The sequence below is a fragment of the Panulirus ornatus genome, chromosome 20, assembly GCF_036320965.1.
Source record: "Panulirus ornatus isolate Po-2019 chromosome 20, ASM3632096v1, whole genome shotgun sequence".
Classification (NCBI taxonomy): domain Eukaryota; kingdom Metazoa; phylum Arthropoda; class Malacostraca; order Decapoda; family Palinuridae; genus Panulirus; species Panulirus ornatus.
The window spans coordinates 78,223,827-78,237,068 of record NC_092243.1 but is presented as its reverse complement, the minus strand read 5'-3'; the positions used below and the strand labels follow the sequence as shown (position 1 = coordinate 78,237,068).

Below are 13,242 nucleotides of genomic sequence, written 5' to 3'. Positions count from 1 at the left end.
TCGGGCATTATTGCATGACAGCTAGAGACTGAGTGTAAACGAATGGGGCCTTTGTTGTGTTTTCTTAGAGCTACCTCGCACACATGAGGGGGGAGGGGGATGTTATTCCATGTTTGGCGAGGTGGCGATGGGAATGAATAAAGGCAGACAGTGTGAATTGTGTGCATGTGTATATATGTATGTGTCTGTGTGTGTATATATATGTGTACATTGAGATGTATGGGTATGTGTATTTGCGTGTGTGGACGTGTATGTATATACATAAGTATATGTATATACATATACATATACATAAGTATATGTATATACATAACTATATGTATGTAAGTAGGAAAGATGGCCAGAGAGCATTATTGGATTACATGTTAATTGATAGGCATGTGAAAGAGAGACTTTTGGATGTTAATGTGCTAAGAGGGGCAGCTGATTATTATCTTGTGGAGGCGAAGGTGAAGATTTGTAGAGGTTTTCAGAAAAGAAGAGAGAATGTTAGGGTGAAGAGAGTGGTGAGACTAAGTGAGCTTGGAAAGGAGTCTTGTGTGAGGAAGTACCAGGAGTGATTGAGTGAAGAATGGCAAAAGATGAGAGCAAATGACATGAGGGGAGTGGGGGAGGAATGGGAAGTATTTAGGGAAGCAGTGATGGCTTGCGCAAAAGATGCTTGTAGCATGAGAAAGATGGGAGGTGCACAGATTAGAAAGGGTAGTGAGTGGTGGGATGAAGTAAGATTGTTAGTGAAAGAGAAGAGAGAAGCTTTTGGACAATTTTTGCACGGGAATAGTGCAAATGACTGGAAGATGTAAAAAAGAAAGCGGCAGGAGGTTAAGAGAAAGGTGCAAGAGGTAACAAAGAGGGCAGATGAGAGTTGGGGTGAGAGAGTATCATTAAATTTTAGGGAGAATAAAAAGATGTTTTGAAAGGAGGTAAATAAAGTGCGCAAGACAAGAGAACAAATGGGAACATCGGTGAAGGGGGCAAATGGAGAGGTAATAACAAGTAGTGATAAAGTGAGAAGGAGGAGTTAGTATTTTGAAAGTTTGTGAAATATGTTTGATGATAAGAGTGGCAGAAAGAGGGTGTTTTGGTCTAGGTGATGTGCTAAGTGAGAAGGGTCAGGGAGAATGGTTTGGTAAACAGAGAAGAGGTAGTGAAAGCTTTGTGAAAGATGAAAGCCAGCAAGGTGGTGGGTTTAGATGGTATTGCAGTGGAATTTATTAAAAAGGTGGGTGACTGTGTTGTTGATTGGTTGGTAAGGATATTCAGTGTATATATGGTTCATGGTGAAGTGCCTGAGAATGGCAGAAATAGGGTGTTTTGGTCTAGGTGATGTGTGAAGTGAGAAGGGTCAGGGAGAATGGTTTGGTAAGCAGAGAAGACGTAGCGAAAGCTTTGTGGAAGATGAAAGCCAGCAAGGCGGCGGGTTTAGATGGTATTGCAGTGGAATTTATTAAAAAGGTGGGTGACTGTGTTGTTGATTGGTTGGTAAGGATATTCAATGTATATATGGTTCATTGTGAAGTGCCTGAGGATTGGCGGAATGCATGCATAGTGCGATTGTACAAAGTCAAATTGGATAAAGGTGAATGTTCAAATTACAGGGGGAATGCTATTTCATGTGTGGCGGGATGGCGATGGGAATGGATGAATGCAGCAAGTATGAATATGTACATGTGTACTTATGTAAATGTCTGTGTATGTATATGTATGTATACATTGAAATGTATAGGTATGTATATGTGCATGTGTGGGCGTTTATGTATATACATGTGTATGTGGGTGGGTTAGGCTATTCTTTTGTCTGTTTCCTTGTGCTACCTCACTAATGTGGGAGACGGCAATTAAGTATAATAAAAAAAAAGTGTAGTTTTAATATGAAATCCCTGTATTAAAGCTTGTATTTTTTTGTCCATAAATTACTAACAGCTAGATATGAACAGTTTGCTTAATATTTCCTTATCCATATATCGAAAGCTGTTTTAGTATTTGACAGCAGACAGTTAGTCTTTACCATTCTCCTAATGTGGTACTCTGGTAACAGGTTAGGGACACTGTAAACTCTTTAAGTCTCTCTTACTTATAGAATCGGGAAGCTGATTTCCTGCTAGATGATATTCATATTGAGGTCTTCTTTGGCTATCCTATCCTCATTCTTTTACACTTTATATCTGATTTGGTTGAATTTCATCAATCATGCATCAGACCAACTTTGGAGTCTGTCAGGGTTCTATTCTTCAGTTGCAATCCTTACTTTTCACTTCTTTCATGACCTTTGTGTTATTTGCAAACATATTCATTTAGTTCAAAGCCTCTGGAAAGTCATTCATGAAGATCAAAAGGACTAATAGTGCCAGAATAGAACCATGCAGCACTTCACTGGGGATTTCCACTCACTTTGAGAATGCTCCTCTGACTTGCATCCTTTAGTCCCTTTCACTATGATCTCTCTATTATAGGAGTCTTATGCTTATTTCTTCCTGGTGATTCAGCCTCTTAATTAGCTTTCCATATGGTATAGTGTCAAACACCTTTTGGCAGTCCAGATACAGACAATCCACCCAACCTCCCATTTATCTAAGACAGACTTCACTCTCTTGTAGGAATGTAAGAGGCTCATTGCACATGACCTTTTTTCTCAAAAACCATGCTCTATTTCACTTTAATACTTTCTCCTTTGTAGGAAGTCATCCATTTCCTTTCTGATTATCTTTACCAGAGCTTAACAGGCTACACCCATCAGAGACTGGCCTATAGTTCGGTACCTGTTTCTGGTCTCCTTTCTTACCAATAGATATGATGTATTCCCTTTCTTGTAGATAGGTATGATGTTTGCTCTTTTCCACTCCAATGGAGCTGCCTTTCTCCAGTGACATCGTAAATAGTATTTCAGAGTCTAATGTATTAGTACATATCTTCATTATACATAGTAAGACCCTTCCCTATTCTGTTGATGTCTTTTTAGATATCTCATTGCTTTTGAAAACCTCTACATCATTGACCTAGAGACAAGAGTAACCAGTAGGATCTCAGAATTTTTTGCTAATACCACAAAATTGGGAAACATAGCCATCTCAGAGGAAGACTGCCTGAAGATTCAGAGGGATTTAGATAAACTGGTAGAGTGGACAAACATTGGCAGATGGATTTCAACACTGAAAAACTTAAAGTTATGCACTTTGGTGCTGGAAGTATAAATCTTGATTGTAAATTGCTAGGTAAACCTTTACAAGAAGTTAGAATGCTTGGTAAACCTCTATGAGAAGTTAGAGTAAAAAAGGACCATTGTATGAATATCAGCAAGGAACTTGAATATGGTAAATAATTCCTTCTTACATAACATAAAGCCAGTAGGATAAAAGGTTTCATATCCAGAAATAGAAAATAAAAAGCAAAGGATGTGATACTCACCCTTCACAGTGCACTGGTTAGACCTTATTTTGGGGTATGTTGTTCACTTTTGATTGTTAAACCTGATCAAAGATAAAGAGAAACTTGAGCGAAAATAAAGTAGAGCAGCCACACTAACCTCCACTGAAAAATATGCCTTATGAGGAAGACTGAGACAGAATTATTCTTTTTGAAATAGTGTAGACTCTCAGACCTGATAGAAGTATTCAGAATATTAAATTACCTTTAAGGTGTATCATATGAGATATTATTCGCTTTAGACAGACTTAGTGACTAGAAATACTGGCATGAAGATAAGAGCAAGTTGTACTAGGAATGTGGACTAAATTCTTAGCCTTCTCTTTAAAATTGCTTTGTATTTACTAGGTACAGGCATTACAAAATGTTTGACATTGTTCCCCTCAGTTACAGCACCTCTTGAATATTGTGATGATATGTTCTTGAAAATGTCAGGTAAATCAAAATTGTGTTAATCAAACAATGTATATAATGGAGATTAGGTGGTTTGGTTATTAATAAAACAGTACAGAATATCATATCAGTGAAAATCTTCAGTATAAATGTAATAGGCAATATTTTTATTTTTTTATTATACTTTGTCGCTGTCTCCCGCGTTTGCGAGGTAGCGCAAGGAAACAGACGAAAGAAATGGCCCAACCCCCCCCCATACACATGTATATACATACGCCCACACACGCAAATATACATACCTACACAGCTTTCCATGGTTTACCCCAGACGCTTCACATGCCTTGATTCAATCCACTGACAGCACGTCAACCCCGGTATACCACATCGCTCCAATTCACTCTATTCCTTGCCCTCCTTTCACCCTCCTGCATGTTCAGGCCCCGATCACACAAAATCTTTTTCACTCCATCTTTCCACCTCCAATTTGGTCTCCCTCTTCTCCTCGTTCCCTCCACCTCCGACACATATATCCTCTTGGTCAATCTTTCCTCACTCATTCTCTCCATGTGCCCAAACCACTTCAAAACACCCTCTTCTGCTCTCTCAACCACGCTCTTTTTATTTCCACACATCTCTCTTACCCTTACTTTACTCACTCGATCAAACCACCTCACACCACACATTGTCCTCAAACATCTCATTTCCAGCACATCCATCCTCCTGCGCACAACTCTATCCATAGCCCACGCCTCGCAACCATATCTTAATATTATAATATTAAGATACACATGCTTTATAGTGAATTCTGTTTAATGAAAGCAGAAAATAACAGTCTTAATTCCAACACTTAATGTTTACCCCATTGAACCAGGTAGCTGTCTTTTCTTTCTGCCTCACCCAAATGTGGACTATTGGTATTCTGTTCATGAACATACTATCTCTCCTTGTCACAAATAACACGAAAACACTCAACTCACACAACTCATTCTTTGCAACTCTAGATTTTCCTGCGGTAAGCACTTTGTGCTTGCCCTGCCTTTTGACAAAATGGTAGGAGCAATAGATAGAAGTAGTAGGTAGGTATGTTAGACAGGAGCTTTGAGTAGAAACATCAGGTAGAAGTAGTAGGTAGAAGCATTAGCTGGAAGCATTAGATAGAGGTAGTAGATTGTAATATTAGGCAAGAATCTAAGGTGGGCACATTAGGTAGAAGTAGTTGGTAGGAACATTAGGTAGGAGCTTCTGAAGACTCTGTGCTCAAGTTGCCCTCTGCCAGTGGTCTGTTAAGGGTGAGGCATTAAAGGCTAAGCAGCACCAGAGTTCCACAGTTATGGAGATTCTTTTGCCATAGTCAACCCCTTGAGGGAGTTTCCAAAGGGAACAAGCATTAGAGATAAAGATAGATAGATAGAATGATTACTGCTGCTCCTAAATTACTTGCTGATGCTGATGGAGAAAGAGGAGGTGAGTGGAAGAGTTAGGGGAAGGGGGTCATCTGGATCTGATGATGCAGTTGGCAAAGGTGGTGGTGATTGTCAAGTGAGTTCAGCTGTTGTTTTGCTAAAAGTTGGCTTGCTTTCCCCTGCAAGTGTCCTTTTCTTCAAAAAGAAATCTAGTGTTGTTTGTTTAGTCTTTTTTATATAGCACCTGATGTCAACTTGGACAATTTTGGCCACTTTTGAATTACATTCTGTGTTTGGGTCATCCTCATCAAAATATAGAGAGAGCAAGGTTAAAGTAATGAAGTGATTCAAGTAACCTGTCTTGTAGAACAGTATTCTTTCTTTCACAGTTATATATGTATCCATGATATACTTTTTCCTGCCATTCATTGACATGGAAACTAAAGTCACAAGTCCATATTATTATCATTGGGTCAAGTTTCTCTAATTCCTTCAAAATTTCTTCACCTTTTGTTAAAATTATCCTAAAGTCAATTAGCCTTGATTTTGATGTTTGTACAACACTAAATTTATTATGTTTATGGGTAGGATCATCACTATGATTAGTTCACATTTATTGTGACTCATATTTGTTATCTGTTTTCCCTCTAATTTAATATGGATATGAATTACTAATCCCCCCTTTTTTTTTTGTCCTATCTGCTCTGTACATTTTATATTGTTCTAAGCTTGCTTCATGTTTTAATTTTTCTTTAAGCCAATTTTCTGACATATTAATTAGGATTGTATTGTTGTCCTTTGTGTTTTTATTGAAGTAATTAACTTTGATTCAGATCTTACTGTTGAGACTTTGCATGTTTATATACATTATCTTTCAAGGATTCTCAGTTTCTTTATTAGTATTAGTCCTCAACTGTCTTTTAGTTAAAGAACTGAGCCTTGCCTTAAATTTTCTAATTTCCTTTTTTCAGACTTCTTGCCTCTTTCTTTCATACATCTCCCAGTCATTTGCACTATTTACCTGCAAAAATTGTCCAAATGCCTTTCTCATCTCTTTCACAATCTTACTTCATCCCACCACTCACTACTCTTTTCTAATCTCCCCAACTCCCACCTTTCTCATGCCACAGGTATCTTTTGCACAAGCCATCACTGCTTCCCTAAATACATCCCAGTCCTCTTCAACACTCTAGACTGTATAGCTCCAGCTCTTTTAATCTTCATGATTGTTCCTATCCACCAGTCCTGTGACTACATATTAAGTGTTTCTGAACACTAACCTATTTATATCACCTTCACCCATCACTCCACCCCATCCAAAGGTGTGCCCAAGGAGTTTTTATGATTAGATAGATATATGTCTAGAATACATAGATGTACTGATAAATAGACAGATAGATAAACAGATGGATAGGTAGATAGATAGATATATAGATAGATAGATAAACAGTATTATGTTTACATAGTCCCTTTATAGTTTCATTATCATGGTATGGTAAAATGAGAGGAGGCAGTTGAAAGCTATGCTTAAAATGGAATGTGGTAAGGTAACAAGAGTGGGTTGATTTACAGTTGAGCCTCTGAAGAAGTGGGTGGCACTGTTGAATGGTCAGTTAGGCTGTTCTGTGTTTGTATGGCCCAAGATAAGGTGCCTGATGACTGGTAGGCTAAATGTTTAGTGCCTTCTCATAAAATTTTCATACTTTATTAAATGTTAACCAAACACTCAATAAAGAACATGATTAACTATGTTTTGAACCATAGAATAAAAAGAGCCTGTTCCATAATGGGAATTTGTAGCACAATTTTTACACGAGTTTACTTGAGAAAGACAGACAACAGGAGGCCTGATTGGCCCCGACTGGGTTGTCTGGTAAAAAAGAAAAGGAGGTAAACTTGAAAAGAAAATGTAATTCTGCTCAGCATGTTTTTAAGCTATCACTGACTCCCTGCTGCTGCATATTAGCCTTCTGCTATCCCCATTACCACTGTTGTTTATACAGTTTGTTTGGAAAGGCTAGAAGTTGGTATGTTTCAGATGAAATTATGGTGCTTTTAAATTGATGACTGTTTTGACAACAGATTTAGGGGTTACATATGGTGTGTATTTAGTATGTGATCTGATTTCTGCAATATCTAGTAAGCCCTTGGTGATAGGTCATGAGCATCCTTGGGAAGAGCATTCCTTGTACAGAAAATAATGTTTATTGAATCAGGTCTCTTTTAGAGCTAGAAACTGATAAGGAAGTATTAATCAGACTTGTCAAATTACATGACATAGCATCCTTTATCTTTTCATATATGATATTGTACAAATTATTAAGAAACATGGAAATATCACATCCCAAAAATCTTGTTCTTTGTACATTGAAGGTAACAGTTTCTTCTTTTTGCAGTATGGTCTTTACATGCACTAGTGTCCAACTTTTTGCAGTATGGTCTTTACATGCACTAGTGTTCAAGCTTCGTGCAGTGATTATAATGATGGGTTTTACCTCAGGTATGGCCATCATAACCTGGCTGCTGGGATGTATGGTGTGTTGAGTTGGCGAGTGTGCTCTGACCAGCAACATTTCTGGGTGTCTGCTCTTTCTGAAGTCAGTCGTGGTGAGGCCAGTCCAGCAGCACCAGGAGACCGTGCAGACAACCTGACTGCAGCTAATACTCATCTTCATCGTGCATTGTCTGCTCTTAAGGTTACTTTAGAAGTGATGATATGGATCAGTTATTTTAGATTTGTAGTAATTAATGCATTATTCTGAAAACAGGGATAAAGTAAAGAAATTGAGGTATGGAAGTGTTTGATATGACTTCCAATGAGAATGTGAAACTGTGCAATGTGAGGTTGAGTTGATGTAGAGGTGGCTTATGAATGCACAGAGGCTGCCATGGAAATGTGAAAAGTGATGTACAGCAAGGTAGCACAAAGATCTAAAAAGAGTTGGTAGAGGAGAAAAAGTTTGAAAGAAGGTGAATCTACCAAAAAAATTAGTTGGGAATAGAATGCAAATTTAAGAGTTTGGTATATAAGTATACAAATAAAGGGGAGGGAAGCAAGAATCCTGAGAGAAAAGTTATTGAGAATTTTGAGGTGAATAAAACACTATTCTGGTGGGAAATAAAAGTAGAAGAGAGTTATGTTTAAGGAGGTAATATTGGAGAATGCTAATAACAAAAGATAAACTTTGAATACATAGTAGTTGGTAGGCAACCAATGACCAGGGAGATATATTACCTGTACTACCCACTTGGGTATTGGAAGGGTTAGTGACAGCTGCATTGTGAGCCAGCACTTCAGTGCTTGTCAAGTTGCAGTCCTCTGACCTATGTAGCTGTCTTTTCTTTTTGTCTCACCCACACTTATACTACTGGCATTCTGTCCACAAACATACAATCTCTTCTGATCCTACATAGCATTTTACAACACTTAGCTCATGCAGCTCATTCTTCGTAACTCTAGATTTTCCTTTGATGAGCACTGTGTTAGCCTGAGATAGAAGTAGTGGATAGAAACATTTAGGCAGGAACTTTAGGTAGAAGTAGTAGGTAGGTACATGAGGCAGGAGCATTAGGTAGAATTAGTAGGGTGGAACATTAGGTAGACATTTGAGATAGAAGTAGTTGGTAGGAACATTAGGTAGAAGCCTCTGCAAACACTGCACAAGAGTTTCCATCTGCCAATGGCCTGTTGGGGGTGAGGTACTAAAGGCTAAGATGGACCACTGGAGTTCACTAGTTATGGAGACTCTATTGCAGTGGCCACTCCCTGAGGGAGTTCAAGAAGGGAACACATCAGAGATATGGATAGATGGTTAGAACTCTATTTTTGGAAAGGATATTTTAACCCTTTAGGTACATGTAAAATATCAAGGTCATTATTTGAAAATGCGATTTTGTCATAAGAAATAAGATTACTGATTTGAGCTTTTTTATTTACAGTACTTCAAGAAAAACATGAGATTTCCACATGTAGGATTTAAATATTGTGGTTCCCATATTACAGGGTGATTTTTTTTTTTTTTTTTTTTTTTTTTTTTTTTTTTTTTTTTTTGAATCCCAGCTTTGTTACTGAAGGGTCAACCCTAATTAGAAGCATGTTATATCATGATAAGTCATTCTAGGATATGTATTTCATGATATTAGTAACTTTCTTTTTTTCTAGTCAAGGTGAAAATTCATATTAAGCTTTTTGTTGGTTAGTTTGAATTAGGCTAAGTTTCGTGTAACATTCTGATAGAGTAAAAAAAGAAAGGACCATTTCAACTTAGTATAATTCATTTTTTATTTATTTATTTATTTTGCTTTGTCGCTGTCTTCTGTGTTTGCGAGGTAGCGCAAGGAAACAGACGAAAGAAATGGCCCAACCCACCCCCCTACACATGTATATACACACACGTCCACACACACTAATATACACACCTATATATCTCAATGTACACACATATATACACACACAGACACATACATATATACACATGCGCACAATTCACACTGCCTTTATTCATTCCCATCGCCACCTCGCCACACATGGAATAACATCCCCCTCCCCCCTCATGTGTGCGAGGTAGCACTAGGAAAAGACAACAAAGGCCCCATTCGTTCACACTCAGTCTCTAGCTGTCATGCAATAATGCCCGAAACCACAGCTCCCTTTCCACATCCAAGCCCCACAAAACTTTTCATGGTTTACCCCAGACACTTCACATGCCCTGATTCAATCCATTGACAGCATGTTGACCCCGGTATACCACATCGATCCAATTCACTCTATTCCTTGCCCGCCTTTCACCTTCCTGCATATTCAGGCCCCAATCGCTCAAAATCTTTTTAACTCCATCTTTCCACCTCCAATTTGGTCTCCCACTTCTCCTCGTTCCCTCCACCTCCGACACATATATCCTCTTGGTCAATCTTTCCTCACTCATTCTCTCCATGTGCCCAAACCACTTCAAAACACCCTCTTCTGCTCTCTCAACCACGCTCTTTTTATTTCCACACATCTCTCTTACCCTTACATTACTTACTCGATCAAACCACCTCACACCACACATTGTCCTCAAACATCTCATTTCCAGCACATCCACCCCCCTGCGCACAACTCTATCCATAGCCCACGCCTCGCAACCATACAACATTGTTGGAACCACTATTCCTTCAAACTTAGCCATTTTTGCTTTCTGAGATAATGTTCTCGACTTCCACACATTCTTCAAGGCTCCCAGGATTTTTGCCCCCTCCCCCACCCTGTGATTCACTTCCGCTTCCATGGTTCCATCCGCTGCCAGATCCACTCCCAGATATCTAAAACACTTTACTTCCTCCAGTTTTTCTCCATTCAAACTTACCTCCCAATTGACTTGACCCTCAACCCTACTATACCTAATAACCTTGCTCTTATTCACATTTACTCTTAAATTTCTTCTTTCACACACTTTATCAAACTCAGTCACCAGCTTCTGCAGTTTCTCACATGAATCAGCCACCAGCGCTGTATCATCAGCGAACTACAACTGACTCACTTCCCAAGCTCTCTCATCCCCAACAGACTTCATACTTGCCCCTCTTTCGAAAACTCTTGCATTCACCTCCCTAAAAACCCCATCCATAAACAAATTAAACAAATTAGAATAATTCATTTTTACAAAAATTTTTTCAAAAAAGAAAATATACAAAAATCAAGAAAAGTGATATTTGTAACTCAGAATCATTTACCAGTGCAGTTATATTTTTGATTTTACATCTGAATCTGATGCCTTTTGAAACAAGGGATCACTCATAAGGTGGGTTTCCTTGACAGTTTTTATGTTTGGATGAAGTCTGCCGTCGTTTACAAAAAACTTCCCTTATAGCTTTACAGTGAGACAGCATCATATGTATACTGTTAAATTTGGCAGTCACCTCAGTTGTTAACCATTTTTTCTTTAAAGAATGGGAGAAAGAAAAAATTCATGAATTTATTGAGTTATTAAAAGAGACAGCCATCAGCTGTAAACAAATGCCACAAAACATCTTCAAGAGAAACAGATGATTTTTTTTTTTTTTTTTTTTGAGGTTCCAGTGACAGGCAAAAGGCCACATCAAGGTCAGACCTTAATTGAAATATACAGAGGTAAATGAAAGGGAAAAAGAAGAGACAAGGGAAAGTATTTACTCATTTTAGAGGAAGTGAAAAACATATCTTTTAAAATGTTGCCTGGTTCAAAGTTGCTGGGAAAGACATGAGGTAAGGTGTAGCTTTGAGGTGTAGAGAAAGAAACAGTTGTCATAATTGCCAGTGGCCACATAGTAATCATGTGAAGCAGCAGCTTGCCAAGCAGCCAGCTCTCAGAAGCAAAAACCTAAGTAATACGTATAGAAGGGGGAAAGTGAACCAACATTGCAGCGAAGGGCAAGTAGGTCAAGTTTTGAAATTAAATTGGGAGAGTTTATAAGTCTGAATGCTTTTGACTCAATTCTGTCAAGAGAGGATGCAGAGCTTGAACCAACCCAGATTTGAGAGCAGTAGTCCATGCTAGGACAGGTCAGTCTTTTGTACAAATAGAGCAACTGCTCAGAAGAAAAGAAATTTTGACATCTAAACTGGACTTCCAGTTCCTTAGAGGCGGGCTGTTTCCATATTTCCATAATGTGGGGTTTCCAAGATAGAGTGGATGTCATAGTCAAGAGATGGAATTACAGAACTGTCAAAGGAGAGAGGAAAGTTGAGAAGTTTTTGATAGAAAGGTGGGTAGAAACTGGATCATCTAAGGTAGAGTTAGTGGAAAAACAGGAACCAAAAACAGGAGAGACAGCTGTAATACCATCAGAATGAAAAAGTGAAGGAAAAGTAGAGCAACAGTTTTTAGTGATGCCCTAAGTTAAAGACCAGAAAGACCTATCAGTGGATGATGGGGAGAGGTTATTGCACTTCCTTGGCATAAGGGAATGCTTTGCTTCATTGACAGCATACTTGCAATGATTACTAGGAATTATATATGTGGAATATGATTAGTAGTGCTTATTTACCTGACCACGAGAAGGAAGGCAATGAGAGGTAAATGTTATGGGAGCAGCTGAGTGAGTGTCTCAACAGTTTTGATGCAAGAGATCAGGTATTAGTGATGGGCGATTTAAGGGCGAGTGAGTAATATGGCTATTGAGGTGAATAGAAATGGTGAACAACTAGTGTAGTTGTGTGCTGAAAATGGACTGGTTGACAGTTTCAAAAGTAGAGGGAGAAAGGAAAAGGGAGAAGCCAAATTGGAGATGGAAGGATGGGATGACATATATTTCAAGTGCTTGGAGCCTGAACATGCAGGAGGGTGAAAAATGTGCATTGGATAGAATACATTGGAGTGGTGAGGTATCCTGGGGATGACTTGTCAGTGGACTGAACAATGGCATATAAAGCAGTAGGGGGAAACCATGGAAAAGTCTGTGGGGCTTAGTTATGGATAGGAGGCTGTGGTTTTGTTGCATTACACATGACAGCTGTAGCATGGATATGGGCAAATGAGTCTTTTTCTTTCAAGAGTGTTTTTCTTTCTGTTCCTGGTAAGACAATATAACAACTCACTTTAGGGGTAAAATTGTATATCTGGAAGTATGTACTATGTCCACTGTATGCAGTTAATTTTACATAGATCAGTAGATGTTACCTCATTATTATTAAATGTATCCATTCATGTATGTATAACCATATTAGGTAATTTCCTGTGTGTACAACGTATTTTATGCAGATTTTTTTTCAATTTCCATAAATACCATAATTTTTTTACTCTGGAAGGTGTTGTGGATGCACTAAATGTAGTTCTTGACAATATATGGTAAAAAGGTCAGTGATCTCAGGATTATATTGGTTATCTGACTCATCATTTTCTACTGTATATCTTACTGTCTACTTGTTTACCATATCATGAAAACTTGATTACATGTTACTGATTCTCTAGTGGTTTTTGTAAGAAATGATCATTAATGTGATTCACTCCTGATTCATAACGAAATTGTGTGATCAGTTTCTTTCTGACCATATATACAATATCAT

At 38.3% G+C, this 13,242-nt stretch overlaps 1 protein-coding gene across 2 annotated transcripts in view; it reads left to right on the top strand.

The window, feature by feature from the left end:
* defl (Integrator complex subunit 7) overlaps nt 1–13,242 on the top strand; it is a 180,755-nt gene that overhangs the window by 124,065 nt on the left and 43,448 nt on the right. For both annotated transcript variants that reach the window (XM_071675335.1, XM_071675334.1), the window contains exon 13: nt 7,720–7,915. In XM_071675335.1, coding sequence (XP_071531436.1) covers nt 7,720–7,915 — 196 coding nt within the window. The remainder of the gene's footprint in view (nt 1–7,719; nt 7,916–13,242) is intronic.